The sequence below is a fragment of the Pungitius pungitius genome, chromosome 3, assembly GCF_949316345.1.
Source record: "Pungitius pungitius chromosome 3, fPunPun2.1, whole genome shotgun sequence".
Classification (NCBI taxonomy): Eukaryota; Metazoa; Chordata; class Actinopteri; order Perciformes; family Gasterosteidae; genus Pungitius; species Pungitius pungitius.
In genome coordinates this window covers 930,001-947,441 of record NC_084902.1, presented here as the reverse complement: position 1 = coordinate 947,441, position 17,441 = coordinate 930,001, and the positions used below count along the sequence as shown (strand labels likewise).

General features: G+C 45.4%; 1 protein-coding gene across 2 annotated transcripts in view; it reads right to left on the bottom strand.

The window, feature by feature from the left end:
* Positions 1-17,441, bottom strand: part of plekhg2 (pleckstrin homology domain containing, family G (with RhoGef domain) member 2) — a 30,698-nt gene that overhangs the window by 11,432 nt on the left and 1,825 nt on the right. The window contains exons 2-3 of one of the 2 annotated variants that reach the window (XM_062560961.1): positions 10,093-10,170; positions 4,203-4,708 (exon numbers count right to left, since the gene is read on the bottom strand). In XM_062560961.1, the coding sequence (XP_062416945.1) occupies positions 4,203-4,708; positions 10,093-10,141 (555 nt within the window). In that variant the 5' untranslated portion in view covers positions 10,142-10,170. Of the gene's footprint in view, positions 1-4,202; positions 4,709-5,052; positions 5,519-10,092; positions 10,171-17,441 lie in introns of those variants that run through there. The other variant, XM_062560962.1, reaches the window with a different exon arrangement.

Below are 17,441 nucleotides of genomic sequence, written 5' to 3'. Positions count from 1 at the left end.
GATGCAAACAATCATCTCTCTCATTCCTTCACTGTTTCTTTTACCCTACATTTGGTACAAAAACAAGCAGTGTTTTGTGTGTGTGTGTGTGAGAGAGTGTGTGTGTGCATGTGTGTGAGTGTATAATGAGGCACATCATGAGAGGCCTTGGCTGCATTCATCACCTTTTAAAGGCAGCAGGAAACATAGCTTTGAGGATGGACAGAGTGAGAGAGAAGAAACCAAGAAAGATGAGGGAGGGGGGACACAGCTCCACAAGAGAAAGGAGGAAGAGGAGGAGAAAAGAAGGAGAAGAATAAGAAGGAAGAAACTGTTTGTGTGGCGTGAGGTCTAAGTTCTGATGGACCTCGGCCTCCTGCCGAATGGAAGAGGCACAAACAGGTTGTGTCCGGGGATTGAGAGGGGTCGGCTACGCTCTTTTTAGCTGCTTCAAGTCCTGGAGAGACGGCAGATTGCAGCCAATCTCCCTCTCTGCAGAGCGGATGACACGCTGCAACCTGCCCTTGTCCTTGGCAGTGGCTGCAGCGTACCACACGCTGATGGAGGAGCAGAGGATGGACTCCATGATGTCCGTGTAGAAGTGCACCATCATCGTCTGTGGCAGGTTGAATTTCTTCAGCTGCCTCAGGAAGAACATCCTCTGCTGAGCCTTCTTGGTGATGGAGCTGATGTTCAGCTCCCACTTGAGGTCTTGGAGGTGATGGAGCCCAGGAAACGGAAGGAGTCCACCCTGGTGACGGGGGAGTCACACAGGGTGAGGGAGGAAGGTGGGGCTGCGTTCTTCCTGAAGTCCACAACCATCTCCAGTCTCTTTAGGGCGTTGAGCTCCAGGTTGTTCTGGCTGCACCACGTCACCAGGTGGTCAGACTCCCACCTGTAGGCGGACTCGTCCCCACCAGAGATCAGTCCAATGAGGGTGGTGTCATCCGCATACTTCAGGAGCTTGACGGTCTGGTTACTGGAGGTGCAGTTGTTGGTGTACAGGGAGAAGAGCAGAGGGGAAAGAACGCAACCTTGGGGGGAACCGGTGCTGATGGTCCGAGAGGCAGAAACATGTTTCCCCAGTTTCACGTGCTGTCAGACAGGAAGTCAGTGATCCACTGATGCAGCTGGGAGAGTTTGTCCTGCAGCAGAGACGGGATGATGGTGTTGAAAGCACAGCTGAAGTCCACAAACAGGATCCTGCGTAGGTTCCTGGGGAGTCCAGATGCTGGAGGATGAAGTGGAGGGCCGTGTTGACAGGATCGTCTACAGACCTTTTGGCTCTGTAGACAACAGGTCCAGGAGGGGGAAGATGAGGGTCTTCACCTGGGACAGGACTAGCCATTCAAAAGACTTCACCGTCATGGCGACGGACCTGTAGTCATTAAGTCATGTGATCCTGAGTCCTGTGGGCTGTAGCAGCCTGATATTTCCAGGGAGGTGTTGAAGATGTCAGTGAACACCGGAGACAGCTGATCAGCACAATGCTTTAGGGTGCGGGGGGGGGGGAGACTGAGTCTGGTTGTTTAAAGAGCCTGTTAACGTTTCTTTCCAGAATAGAGAGGGTTGTTGCTGGTGAGGGACGGTGGTGATACAAAGGCGTGAGCCCCTGATGAGCTGGGGGAGGAAGGGGTGGGGGTCTGGATGGAGTCAGGACTGTCCCAATGTCATTCAGCTCGTCTGCCAGTGCGGAGGTGTAGTTTGTGAGGTGTTGAAAACCTCTACAAAAAGAAGAGTCACTTGCTGAGAGCTGTTGTTGAAGTTTCTCAGAGTACATTTATTTAGCATCCCTCACCGCCTTGCTAAACCTGTTCTTCAATGCAGTGATAGCTTGATTGACACTTCCTTTCCTCCTTCTCTAATGTCTTCTTTGCAGGGTCAGCGGCTCTGTGGTGTAGTGGACTGAGACTAAATACATTTAAAGGCTGTGGGTTCAAGTCTTAGCAGAGTTAATGATAAAAGACACACTTTAATGTGACAAGATGTTTAGTTTGTACCTGATACCTGCATGCGATATGTTGTTTTCCTAGCAGCTAGACTCAGAGGTTGTTGGTTCGAGTCTCATTCCATTAGAAGTGGTTTGAATGAATTCAACATTTCAAGCAGCAGAACGAGGAGGAAACCAGAAACACTTCCAGTGAGCTGAATCCTGTTTTCTTTTTGCTTCTTTCCCTTCTTGTTTCCCAAACCCCCCCCCCCCCGACCCCGATTCACCTCCTCCTCCCCCTCCACATTCTTCTGTCATCTTGTCCTTTTCCTTTTTTGCTGCCTCTCTCTTTTCCTTTACATTTTTCATCCCCATTTTTCTACTTTTTGCCCTTTTGTGTCCCCCAATCTGCCTTTACTTCCAAATGACTACCCCCGCCTTCTCATCTGCCCCCCATCTCCCCCCCCGTTTCCTGTCCCACTTGGCTGAGGGTCGGGGTCCCGTCTCATGTTCGCTCCAACACTCTACTCACAAACAGGAACATGAATCACAACAAAATATTCTACTAAAATTTCACATATTTTAGCAATTTCCAAGAAAGCGAAGAAGAAGAAGAAGAAGAAGAAGAAGAAGAAGAAGAAGAAGGACACCCGGATCTGATCACTAGATAATAGTTTATAGTTTTATTGATCTGCTTTAATTATTCTTTAGAAAATAAAGTTCATAGAGAGACAGGTTTAGTGACAGAGAGATGTTTCACTCTTTTCCTCAGACTGAGTTATTGTTCCCTCTCTGACACACACACACACACACACACACATACACACACACACACACAGGCCTATTATGGTAGTTGGTTCAGATTCCCAGTGAGCGTGACATCATGTAGCCTCAATCAAAACCAGACTTCAGCAAAACCTCAAATGCAGAGAGCAGCAGGAATGGAGGCTTGCATTACAGGACACACACACACACACACACGCCATATCATCATATCAGAGCTCCTTCCCATCAGCAGAGAGGCATTCTGGGATTGTAGAAGTTGTCAAAGGTGAAAAACACAGGTGACACACAGACAGGAAGGGTTACCAACAAAGAAGAAGGATGTGGTGATGACTGAGAGGGTTCGTCCTCTGCTGAAGGTCAGAGAAGAAGAAACTGAAAGACAGCTGATTAGCCTGCTGACAGCTGGGGCAGAAGTGTGTGTGTGTGTGTGTGTGCGTGTGTGAGTGTAAGGGTGTGTGTGTGTGCGTGCGTGAATGTGAGTGTTGTGGCAGAGGATGAAAGCAGCAGTAAATTCTATCTTTTACTTCAAGAGGATGTTTTACACTCAATCTGACAGCTGTATGCACACAAACACACACACACACAAAACACACAACCCCAAAACACACACACACCACCTGGCTGACGCACCTGGAGCGGTGATGAATTAGACACACACCTTTAACCAAGTCAGCAAATTATCACATTATCTTTCATTAAAAATTCACTATAAAGAAGGTAATTTTCTACTTGCTTCTAAACATGATGTACTAACTGATTCCCCACAATGCAACAGGAGAAACAGCATCCCTGCTCAGAAGAATGAAACGTGTTTCAACAAGGTGACGCCATAAATAAAAAGAAAGAAGACCAACTGAGCAAATCGAGACGTGATGAACCTACTTTCTAAAAACCTGAGCCGTAGTTTGTCCAGTGTGTGTCTGTGTGTGTGTGTGTGTGTGTGTGTGTGTGTGTGTGTGTGTGTGTGTGTGCGTGTGTGTGTGTGGAAGCCAGCTGCAGGTAAATTGCCCCAGAGGCATTCACACCTGGCCATTAAATCTACAGCTACAGCTGGCTCCTCCCAAAGTCCCCCCCCCCCCCCCCCCCCACGTATATTTAGTATGATGAGGAACCGTTCGGATTGGTCTAGAGCCAGAGCAGCCAAACGTCTGTAATGTTAAAGATGAATTAGACCTCACTAAATTGTTTCCAATGAAGACCAGTGTTTCCTGATCCACTGTATCAGGGGTCACCCCCTAAACCCTTTTCTGAAACTAGCCCCCACCCCCTAAGGAAGAAAAAAATATAACCAAAAAAATATACATTTTTAAAAGATCGAGCTGTTGCTGGACTTTCAAAATAAAACGCATTAAAAAAGATGACAACACGTGACGTTGTTTCCATATTTTCTACCGGTATAGTACTATAATAATAATGAATGTTTAACAAAATCAGTGATGGCCGCCTTTGGTCCTCCTGCAGGAAGCAGGAAGTTGTGGTGAGCTCAACATCTGTGAAGACGTCTTACCTCCACGATGCTCTTCAGGTCCCTGACGTAGGCTTGCTCTGTCTCTACAATCTCCAGCACCACTCGGTCCAGGCGGGACAGCTGTCTGGGCGGGGCCACCGCACCTCCCGTCGCCGGATTGGCTCCACGTCCACCGGGGGGGTTGCCCTCCCCCGGGGCTACATAGGCTCCTCCTCCTCCGTGCGGCGCCACCAGCGGAGTGAGCTCCAGGCTGATGTCCGAGTCGTTCCTCTTCGGCGTGGAGGAGGAGGAGGCGCTGTAGGTTGGCACGGCACCGTACGGCAGCGAGGAAGACGAGGAGGAGGAAGACGAGGAGGAGTGGGAGGTGTCCTGCAGGGAGACGGACGAGACGGAGGAAGACAGGGACAGGGAGGCAGTGCGCTCGCCATCGGAGCAGGCGGTGTTGACGGAGGTGCAGGAGGAAGACGAGGCTCCTCGGTCGCACGATGACATCATCCTACCCACAATCCCGCCAAGAGACGAGGCTGAGGAGGGACGCTCGGCAGCTGCAGAGAGACAGGAACAGATGCTTTGAGTTCAAAAATCACCAACCAATCAGGTCTCAGAGATTCACCTGATTCAATAAGTCTGAAACTTTATTGAACAAACTCAACTAACAAAGCAAATCAACGAGAGAACAATGATTCAAAGGAGTAGCTACACACAGGTTAGCAAAGTCCATAGCAACCACGTATCAAGTTAACAGCTTGATAACTGTCAGAAATCACATATGAGCTCAAAATGACGACAGGATTGATACAAAAAAACAGAAATGCATCAGAAGAAGTCGTGTTCCCTCTGACTCTGGGTGAACGTCGCGGACTCCCAACGGCGCACCAACCCGACTTACTTCAGACCTTTGTGAAGGTCCTCGGGAACAGGAACCAAGACACCAAATCCATCCACATGGGTGAAAGAACAAAAGAAACCAAAAACGGTGCCGGTCGTTATCGGCCAACACGGATCAATCGATCGAAGGATTGATTCGCTGATGGTTTGATCCACGCAGTAGATCTGCAGGTGCAATAAGGCGGCTGGGGTGAGAGTAACCTCGTTAACTGCATCTACCATCAAACGAGGAAACATGCGAGGGGGGGTTGGGCAGGAAGTGTGTGTGTGTGCATGTCTGTGTGTGTTTGTGTGATTGTGTTTGTGCAGCAGAGCGTCACATCACCACCAACTGACACAATGAACTCTTCTGCTGAATGTGAAACAAGATCATGTTAAATATTTTAATTTCAAATGAAAACCTCCTGGAACATTAAAAACACGACTTTCCTTTTTCAAATGATCTCTTCCTTCTTTATGTTCAAATTCATTTCAACGTCCTCTTTAAACAACTTGTAGGTGTTTGTGTTTTCTTCCATTTCAACTTTTAAGAAATAAGGTGATTCGGCGTCTTTATGAGACACCAGGAAAGTTGGGTTCAGACAAAGAAACTGAGGAGAAGAGATGTTGAAATACTTATGTTTCAGAAAGATGATCTTTTGGGTTGTAAACTGAGATACAGACTGTGGTGGCGGGGTGTGGTTAGCTCAGCTGCAGAGTGGAGAGCGGGGGAATGGTTGAGCAAACGGTGAAGGCAGGTAGTTAACAAGCACAGCTGAGCAACATCCTGACTGATTGTCTCGGCAAGGCCGAGGAGCGGAGCAACGAACCCACGAACCTGCTCACTACGAAATAAAAAGTGGATTGATCAGTAAACCATGTGTCTGTTCATCCTTCAAACGAACCTGGCGGTAGTAGCTCCATCCTGGCTACAGTGGCGCCTGACCAGGGACGATTGGGAGCATTGACGGGCAGCTCGGTGATTGCGCTGGGGCAGATGCTTGGAGATATCGCGGCTATGCAGCGCGATCAGGTGGAGGCGAACTGGCATTTCCTGAGGGGTCTGCCACCCGCGGCCAGGCACGTTTACGCAGATGTGAAGAGGGCCATCATGGACCGGATAGGACTGTCCCCCGAAACCACCGGAGGGCCTTCCGAGAGGCTAGGTTTGGCCCGGGGATCGCCCGTTCTCATTCTCATTGCGTCAGACAGGTGGCAGCAGCCAGAGAGTGTGGGTAGAGCGCCGATCGGCCGCCAGTGGTAGCATGGGCCCTCCCCTGGTTTCCCGACCCCTCCCAGACCCGACCCACAGAGGGCGCCTCAACTGTTGGGCGACCGCTACCGTTAATAGAGGTGCCATTTGAACGCCAAGGTGTGGACGTCATCGAGCCATTTCACCCAACATCTCCGTGAAGAGTGTTATGCAGGCTCCGTTCCAAAAGAGATTCTGACTGACCAGGACCAACTTGTTCATGTCACGCACACTGTGGGAACGTTTCGAATTACTGGGGGTTAAGTCTGTTCGGAGCATTGTTTACCAACCCCAGTCTGACGAACTGCTCAATAAAACGTTAAAATCCATGATTCGTAAATTCATTTACGATGATGAACGTAATTGGGATAAATGGCTTGATCCTCTGTTGTACAGTAGGTCCTCCAGGCCTCCACGGGATCTTCTCCTTTCGAGCTGCTGCTTGCCAGGTAACCACAGGGGGAGTGCTCGACCTGCTTAAGGAACACTGGGAGGAGGGTCCTGGGCCTGCGAGCCAAACTCCACACACTGGGTAGTGAGGAATTGGCTCCAGCTTGTAATGCTTCCTTCGTCTAGCTCAAAACTCCCCGCCAAGTGGCAGGGACCCTTTGTGGTCACACGGGTAGGGGACGTCAACTACGAGGTGATGCAATCTGACAGCGGTGGCTATCTTTTTACTCACAAACTTGATTTTTGTTTGCAATACAAGAAATTTGCTCTCAAAAAGGTTTTTTTATTGCATAATGAAGACACAAATCAACCTTCCTACATCACCAGCATAGAAAGCGTATGCTCACAAACTACAACGAAGACCAAGCAGAGAAAGAAAGATGAAAGTAACACATGGTAGATCGCTTCCACGCACACAGTAACGACACAAACACACAAGAGTGTGTGAGTGTAAAGCAAAGCTCAATAATAGGATGTGGTTTGATGTATTTTGTCCCATCCCTCTTTCTCTCTTTGTCTCTCACACACACACACATACATATTCTGACTCTACAATGCTGCTTGAGCTTCTAAAGACTTTAAGCACATATGTTGTCTTTCCAATTTGTGTAAAACCACAGCAGGCCACCGCCCCCCTGTGATTAGGTGCTTTGTGTGTGGAGGGGGGGGCTCCTCTCTAATCACAGCCACAACATGATGTTTGAACTGTTCATTCCTTCCATCTGTCAAAGAGACCAATTCCTTCCTCACATGAGGTGGTTATGATATATGATAGGATAAAAAATATATATGAAATGATATATCATGTATGATATTTATTTGACTTGTGGGTAATTCCATGTGATTTGTGTATTTGTCAATGTTAGCAACAAGTAGCAGCTTCTCCTCCTCCTCTTCCTGTTCCTCCTCTTACTCCTTGTCTTCCTGTCCCTCCTCCTTGTCTTCCTCTTTATCCTCTTCCTTTTCCTGTTCTCTTCATCTCCCTCCTCCTCTAACCTGACTTTTCCTCTTCCTCCTTCTGCTCCTCCTGCTCCTCCTCCCCCTCCTCGTGTCTCTATTCCATCATTCATCTTCACGTTTCTCGAGTCTTATCTTGGGCGTTCTCCGTATTTTCTGCTTGGTTATTTTCAGTGGTTGTAATCAGCAGATCGACAATGGCATTTTATCGTGTGTGTGTTCAGCGCTACACTTTATCACCACAAACCATACAACTTCCTGCAGTCTGGGTGTATTGATGTGTGTGTTTTTGTGTGTCTGCCTATGAATGCAACAATCAGTGCAGTGTGCACAGATTGTGTGTGTGTGTTGGAAGGCTATCTGTGGAAGCCAATATAACAATATAACAGCCGAGTAACTAAACAGCATAGTGGCTTTGTGTAATTACACATCATTACTCTGTGTGTGTGTGTGTGTGTGTGCGATATGGTTGTGTATTATAGCTGCTCTCTGTGTCTCGGCGACAGGAAGTCACAGCTCGGAGTAGAAAGCTAGAGCCTCAGAATCCTGAAATAAAAATGCTTAAATGACTTCCAGCTTGGTGGCAAAACCACAACAAACATTTATTCTGTGAACTTCAAATTGAATGTCTGAGTTCTAAATGAGGCACAAATGCAGATGATTGATTCCGGTGTAGGGCTGCAACTAACGATTATTTCCGGATCCAACTAATCTATCAACTTTTTTTTTTATTATTGACCACAATGTACAAGCGTGGAAACAAAGAGCCAAGTATTCATTTTGGCTACAATATGTGGCCGTTTATTTCCATCCAACACCATCTCTCACCCATTCACATCCTGCTCCCTTTTTACCCCCCATGTCACCATGGTTACGCGCCTTTCTCTTGAAAGGCCCCGTGGATTTGGTCCTTTTATGGGGATTTTGAACTTTAAATGTATTTGAGTAACAAGTTAATGCAAATGCAACCATCATAATAGTAATACAAAATGTAAGTGCAAATATGCGTTTAAAAGTATCGAGAAAGTGCAACTAGTTGTAAAAAATATCAATCAAATCTAAGCAGGTGACGAGTATGTTGAGGCTTTTGCATATTAAACAAGAGAAAGAACACAGCTTGAATTATCACATTGTAGGCTTTAGTATTATAGATTGTATTATGTTATAGTAGATCTCATCATTGCGTTGATATGAAATATTTTTAGTTTTTAAAGAAGGCTAAGTGGAGGTTAACGTTAACTATTCAGAAACAAACAGCAGGCTACGATAATTTACCCAATGACTACACTGCATTTAACATAATAGAGTTAGCATCCTCCACCAGACGTTCTGTTCTCCAACCTTACGCAAAGCTAACAAGGCTAGCGTTACTTTAGTCAGCTAAACTTACCCATGAGGAGAAGACGTGTCTCCAGCATGATTTAAATGTTCCTGCGTTGCGTCGCGCTGCTTTGAAATACCTGCGCTGTACTCTTTGGTTCACTGATGAAATACTCCCAGACTTATTGGGCTCTCCCATGTTCAATTTGACAAACATCTTCTTTTCCTTTAGTGCATGTTGTCACGGTTTGGGTCTGCTTCTTGTCTTATTTTGTAGTTTTCATGTCTCTTGTGTCCCTGGGTAACTTCACTTCCTGTCTTCCCCTGTGATTGTCTGCCGTGCCTGATCGTTTCCACCTGTGTTCAATCACCTGCACCTCCCTTGTGTATTTAAGTCCTGTGAGTCTCTTGTTGTGTGTGGCGTCATTACATGTCGACCGTGTCATGTGTTCTTGTCAAGTAAGTTTGTTTCGTGTTCTCCAGTCCAGGTCCCTGTTTTTGTCTGTTTAGTTTTCTCCTCCTTCCTGTTTTTTCGGTTGGAGCGATTTTGAGTTCGAGTTCTTTGACTATTAAAATCCTTTTATTTTTCATCATCTCCGCGACTGAGTCCTCCCTCCTTGCCCTCGCACCCCGCGCTGTGACACATGTAGACAATAGAAGCGATACCGCCCCAGCACTTCCTGTAGTGTACTGCAATGCCGGATGTGAAAGACCAGTTGCTCTTAATCTTATTATTCATTCATGATTTTTCATAATCAATATCCTCCTTTACATCGACTAATCATCGCAGCTCTACTCCAGTGGACCTTGAACCCACATCCTCGGCAACATTTTCAGACACTAAATGTCTGAAGTGCTATCCTTTGCACCACAGGGCTTTGATGCTCCTTGATGACGTGCTTTGTAGTAACTCGGTCAGTTGAAAAGTGTGGGCACCCCTGGTCTACATGTCATTAAAGTCATCTACGTCTTATCGTTATCTCCTCCACTCACTGAACACATTCAGTCCACAGAGAGAATCATTGTTGACTCGCTTCTTGTGGGGGACGCTTAAACTAAACTTGACCTAGCTCCGCCCCTTACCTGTGTTCCTCGGCAATCTCTGGTGTCCTCGCTGTGACCCCTCAGGCATGTTGCGATGATGTCAGAGGAAGTAGAAACCTGTGGAGAAGAGAACTCGTTAGCTTCCATACTGACCCTCTGTGTGCAGCCTTGCAGGAGTTTCTTCTTCTGAAACATAAAAGCGCAGTGGACGCACAAAGAGACACACAAAGAAGAAGGAGGTTTAAAAAAAGAAACCTTTAAACACGTCTTTTTTTATGAGCAGAGAAGAAGAGGAGCTCAGAGAGAATTCTCTCTTGTCTTGTGAGGACATATGTAATGTTTGGCTGGAGCACAAGAATGTGGTCCGACTGTGTGTGTGTGTGTGTGAGAGAGAGAGACTGAGTGTGTGTGTGTAGGATAACAGCTTTCTACAAAGTCATACAGTAACACAGATCCACCCGACTAGTCCGTCCAACTTGATCTGTGTCTCATCCTCAGGAATCAGGAATCAAACATTTTTTTGCCAAAATATGTCAGACATAAAAGGAATTTGACATGGCCGTTTGGTGCATGGCAACGAACAGACAATGGACCACAAGACAGCTAAGACAACATAATGGCATTTACTGAAGGAAAAAGGGATGTGAGAGTCAGGCGGGGGGGGGGCGGCTCTGTTGATGACACCGACGGGAAGATACTGTGTGGCGGGAGGTCTTGGTCCTGATGGACCTCAGCCTCCTGCCAGATGGAAGGGGCACCAATGGGTTGTGTCCAGGGTGAGAGGAGTCAGCTACAATCTTTTAGCTGCTTCAAGTCCTGATGAGACGGCAGGATGCAGCCAATCACCCTCTCTGCAGAGCGGATGACACGCTGCAACCTGCCCTTGTCCTTGGCAGTGGCTGCAGCGTACCACACGCTGATGGAGGAGCAGAAGATGGACTCCATGACGTCCGTGTAGAAGTGCACCATCATTGTCTTTGGCAGGTTGAATTTCTTCAGCTGTCTCAGAAGGAACATCCTCTGCTGGGCCTTCTTGGTGATGGAGCAGATGTTCAGCTTCTACTTGAGGTCCTGGGTGATGATGGAGCCCAGGAAACATATGGAATCCACAGCGGTGACAGGGTAGTCACACAGGGTGATTCACAGGGCGTTCTTCCTAAAATCCACAACTATCTCCACTGTCTGGAGATCAGTCCAATGAGGGTGGTATCCTCCACAAACTTCAGGAGCTTGATGTACTGGTGGCTGGAGGTGCGTTTGTGTTCTTCTACTGGGACTAAACTCTGATTGTCTGTGGACTGTCAGCAGCGACCCCTTTTGAAACAGATCATCCTGTACCATCGATGGTTGTTAGTTTGAGTCCCACTACAGTGGACCTTTGGAGACTAAAATGAGCAGAATTTAAACTAAAAGCTTTATGGTCTCACACTGAACTGAGAGTCAAACTACTTGAGGAGCCGCCTGTGTGAATATTAGTTAATTTACTTTACTACACTATTGTGTGTGTTTCGATTCAAACTCACGCAATAAAGTAAAAACAGAAAACTGAGAGAAAATATAGAACAAATCTGAAAATAACAACATTTCTCATACTTCTGGCCTAGTGAGCCCGTACTGAAGGCCTGCGAGCTGCAAAGCGTCCTGGAATATCACCACTGAAACACACGGAGGCTGTGTGTGTGTGTGTGTGTGTGTGTTTACATTCCCGGCTTCTATTGGGGTTTGTGTTTATATGACATCACTGACAAAGAGAGGCCTCCTAGGTTTCAACGAGCTTAACCGATCGGATACTCAAAGGGACATTTATCTTCTTTGCATGATATATATTCCAAAATGGAACTGTGTCTGTGTGATGAAATAAGAAAAGTTATTGGGAGTAAAACTAATGAATCTCCCTCTGGGTCTGTGTTTGGGTGCGTTCGCATTGTTCTCCTACTTTATCCTTCAATCTTAGTAGTAGTACAAAGAATAGAAAACATCAGTTCTTCTGTTTTTAACAACACCTTTACACGTCCTTATTCACACTCATCATCACACTTTGTAGGGCAGTACACTGTGTGTGGTCTCAATGTGTAAGCTTGTGTGCGTGTCTTTGTAGACAAGGACACACAATTTCAAATTCTCTTCTGTTTCTCTTTCATGCACACACAGACACACAGAGACACACACCACATGCACACAATAGGTACACTCTGTTGTCCTGCTGTTTGTACTGTTTGCCATTGTACTCATGGCATCGCCCAGTTCCTCACACACACACACACACACACACGGACACTGCGTAGTGAGTTCAAATACCTTGTGTTGACCCTGAACAGCCCAGAATACACATGAGATACAAATACCACTACATTTCCCATGACACTTTGCAAAGGAAGGGACATTGTTGGGCTGTCTTGTCTAGCACGACTTTTTAATGTTGCGAGGATATTGGGAACAGTGGCAACGGACTGGCCGACCAGGGTGGTGGGTCATCTTTAAAAGGAGGAACCGGGAGTGGGCTCACGATCGGGTGCCACACTACTAAGCCTCCCAGGGAAAGCTTACGCTGGGTTGCGGTCGTGGAACAGTGGACCACCTCTCTTAACCCGCGCAAGGCTACAAGTGGGGTCCTGGGAGGTTGCCCAACCACGTGAACTTTGTAGACTTTGGGAAGGCACCGGGTCCCTCGGAGGTTTTTGTGGGGGCTGCTGAGGGAGAATGGGGTGCCGGACCCGCTGCAGTGGGCCATCCGGGCTGTGTTTGCCTGCAGTAGATGCTGTCTTCATATTCTCGCCCATAAGTCACACACTTCCCAGCCGTGTTTTGGCCTCCACCAGGGCTGACCTTCATCAACAGTCCCGTTTCTTCTTTCTGTTTCTGTGACTTTCATGGACAGTGAATGTTTGAGGTCATTGAGGAGGTCATTGAGAAGGCCAACAAGACCACAACCCTAACCCTAATCCTAGGAGGAGTCAGCTGAGGTGGTTTGTGCATCTAACCAGGATGCCTCCCACAGGAAGGAGACCTCAGGGTAGACCCAGGACACGCCTCTAGATCCCCCAAAATGATCCGCAACATGTTCAGGGGAGAGGGAACTCTGGGTTAACCTGCTGGGCCGGCTGCCACCGCGACCCATTTGATTTTCGATTAATTCTGGAGATATAATTAGAATATGAAAGGTTGTAGGTTTAAGTCCCACCTCAGTATTGTGCATGAAAACAGAGTTTGCTCTCTTCCAACAATTACACCTGGGCTTCATGTAAGAGAAGACTAGCGTCTGGTGGGAAACGTGGAACATGAGTCTGTTCAACCTGGACCTTTCCCATCCTTTTACTGCCAGTAAACTTTATTCGGTTTTCTTCTGGTGGAAACATCTTTTCCAAGACTGTTCTGATTCCAAGGGTTAGTCGAGGAAAACGCTGACATTGGTAAAACGAAGAAAGATGAGCACAAAGGTTCAACAGAAGGTAAAACAAACTTGGAGAGAAATCAAACTATGGATTCTGTTTCACAAAATTGTGATCATCTCAAGTATGTTTTCTTTAGTTTGTGTCTGTATCTTTACGGTCAAATACTAACAGGAAATGACATGATCGGCTCGAAAATGAAGAGCAGCTTCTATCCACGTGTAATAGTTTTTGTTTCTGTAGCTTTAAGCAGCGTTTCCTTTGTGCTTCTCTTGATGGGACGAAGCTCTCCGTCGGCACAATAGGACGCTTTGAATCCTTGTTTTCCAAAGCATCTGATGTGAAGCTGCTGAGTGTGTTCACAGCGCAATCTATTGTAAAATACACAAAACTTAACATTAACAACATTAAGGCTGGAAATAATTAAAATGCTCCACTGTAAGTGAAGTGAATTAATAAAACATTTAACTTAACACAACATGTACGAGCCGAGACTTACTCTCTAACACACACACATACACACACACTGAAATAAAACATCTAATGTATTCTTTATGTCTATCTGTGCAAATAAAACTATACACTTAACTTGACGTGTGAAGTTTAACTGGTGGTGAATCACTGATGGGATTGATTGAAGAAGGAAGCACATAGTTTCGTGGTTCACTGTTGCCTTTTGTCAATAGCATCTAAAGGTTGACTTTGGTGGGATCTAAACCAATAAAAAAAGCAGGATGGGATTATTCCACTTTAATCTAACGTAAAATTTACAACACTCTATTTACCATGGTATACCACCAAGTTTTACCGTCATTTTTGAGACTCGAACCCTAACACTTTTGAATTTATTATTGGTACGTTTGATATTTGAGAACAAAAACATTAATTGTGCAGACAGTTTCACTCATGCCTTTATTCTCAAATTGCATTGCTACCTTCAACCATCAGTCAACAGTCAATCAAATAATCCCACCTATGATTGTACGGTGAGACGGATTAAAGGACCAACATGTTAAACATCCCAACGGATTAGAAATAAGACCAGTAAATGTCTAAATGTTCCATTACGTATGCCATTAGAGTAAATGGTGAATGTAGTTCCAGCGGTCATTTTTTCATTTTTTTGATCTTGTATTCTGTTGTTCTGTGTTGCATTGTGGGAAGTAAAGTTCTCTCAGTTGAGCCAACAAAACCTGGCGTCAGAGAAACGACTTTATGGAAATCCCCTCCATTTAGTTATGTGAGTGAGTGAGTGAGTGTGTGTGTGTGTGAGGGGGGTGGTGCGAGGTGAGTGTGAGTGAGTGAGTGTGACTCAAATTAGTGGAAAGAAACAAAATGACAGAGAGTTTTTATGGGAGGACTGGAATGATGAAGCGAGAGAGAGGGAGAGAGAGAAGGAAGGAACCGTGATTCATGCTGGGAATTCACAGAGGCCGCCGAAGGTGCCGAACACAAACACCTGAACACCTGAAACCAAATTATAATAACACACACCTGGTTCATATGAGACGACAACAGCGGAGTATTGTCAGGAATAGAGAAGACTGTGTAGTTAACAGGCAGCAAACTCTGGGTCTGAAGAGTGAAGTCAGAACTTCAGGTCTTCAAGCTGCATTCTGTGTAGTGACCAGCAGGGGGCGACTCCTCTGGTCCCATAGACGTCTATGAGAAAATTACTCTACTTCTCTCTTGATTCATTCCATCTAGTTTCAAGTCTTCTTCAATACAGCATGATGTTCATTTAGTGAATGATGGTCCATTTAGAGTCAAACAGACTATAAAGCAGGGGATGCTTTAGGGCGGGGCTACACGCTGATTGACAGGTCGACATCAGAGACGTTTCAGTCTACAGAAGTCTCAGAAGCCGTCCCATCTGGACCCAGACCAAAAGCTAAAAAGAGAAGGTTGTGATTTAAGCGTAACAGAGCACGTTTCGATTGGCGCGGCTATGGTCGTGTTTACGGTAGTGGCTTAAAGCACAGACCAATTGCATTAGTTATACCATCCCATGTGACACTACTCGACCAATTGAGTCTTTGCATTCCAGGCAGGACGATGATATTGTCTCAATACTGCGGACAGACGAGAGAGATAGCGGAAAATGACAAATAAAAAGACGGTAGGAAGAAATGAAAGACAGCGACGTTTGAGAAAAAGATGAGACTGAGAAAGGGACAGTGACACAAATGAGGAACAAATGGACAGAGAAAGTAAAGCATTTAGTCCATAATGGACGGACTGGTTTCTGTTTATACTTCCCACTGCAGAACTAAACCAGCGTCTCATGTGCTCAGACCCCGTTATCATGAGGCTCAATGAGCTCCTCCACGTGAGGAGGAGAATGGCCCTGATGCATTCAGGTACACGTTTAAAGTCCTGGAAAAACTATATCGTAATTCGCCCACTTTCCACCACAGAGTAACTTTCAGGTTGCAATAATCCATCAATGGACAACACCCACACACACACGCAAACAGACACACACAAACACACACACATATAAGGCCTTCAGTGAAGTGGCTGATTGGTCATGACTGGATATCGGTCAATGAGAAAGGAGTGACGGAGTGGAGTGGTTCTCTGCAATAAGCAATAAAGTTCCTCTTTTTCCGGGGTAACATGAACACATCTCAGGACTTGTTTGCTTCCAGGACCCTGATGCGAGCTATAAAGATTGTTTCTTGCCCCTCTCACCCTGGACAAAACCTGTTTGTGCCCCTCTGACCCTGACATCCCACGGTCACTTCCAACACTCCACATACACACTTTTCACTTTCTTTATTTTTAACTTTTTAAAACTCGTATTCTATGTTGTCTTGTTGTCTATTGTCTGTCTGCCGTCATGCAGAAATTTTTTCCAACTGTATTCTATGAAACATGAGTTGTGTTCAAGTGACTCACAGTCACCAAATTTCCAAAATGCTTTCAATTAATCTGTTTGGTTTTACTGCTGTTTATTTGCAAAATCAAAAAATGTGCAACATCGTTCGACCATCTGTCTGTGACCCACTGTTTCCTACTGAAGACGACATTCTTTAAAATCAATAATATTATTTTATCTGTAATTAACCATTTTTTATCAAAACACAGAGTACAAGATATCTCACGCAGAGTACTTTTAGTAAATAGAGATAAATACAACATACATCACACAGAGCACTTGTTAGTACAAGAGCAGTTACAACATAAAGAGCATATACCTTCTTACAGATCTGCTATAATCAGTCCCTTTCTCCTCTTTATCTAGCTGACATTCCACATTTCTTTTTGTGTGGGAAGTTTGTTTTTAAATGAAGTGTGTTTGAAAGATGAGACAAGAAAGAAAGAGGAGGGGATCAGATTCACATTATCTTTCTAAAACGTTGAGTTGACCTTTGATCTCAGAGATAGAAACCAGGAATTATTATGAACAACAAGGGGAGCTACTTTTTACCCTTCTACGTCAGTAAAAGTACGTCAAAATATACTTAGATTAAATCATTATACAGAAAAATAGTGTATTTTAATTACTGCTGCATTGATGTGAAGGCCAGTTTAATGACTGTTTGTACTTCTGGTAGTTTTTATCTATAATAATTAGGGCTGTCAAAAAATGAATTAGTTAATTGCAGATTTTGAAATTGATTAATCTTGATTAATGGCGATTAATCAATGTTGTTGTTCTGTTTGTTACAATGTTGTTTTTCCATGAATGTTTGGAATGAGTAATCATTTTAGAAAAGGTGTATTTTAGACACTATTGTTTAATTGTTAATGGGATTTTAAACACAAAACTACACACATTAGATCATCTTGGAGGCAGAATTCCACCTGGTGGAACATGTTGAACTAGCAACCCTTCCAGCTAGCTTAGCCTGGCGGTGCTTTAAATGGTCCGTTGGCCACTCCCCCCCCCCTTCAGCTTGACACGTGGAGGAAGTCTTTGTGTTTCAGAAAGGGAAGTAACTAAAGCTCAGGGTCAGTCGCTATGGTAACTGAGCCTGTGAACCTCACCTGGTC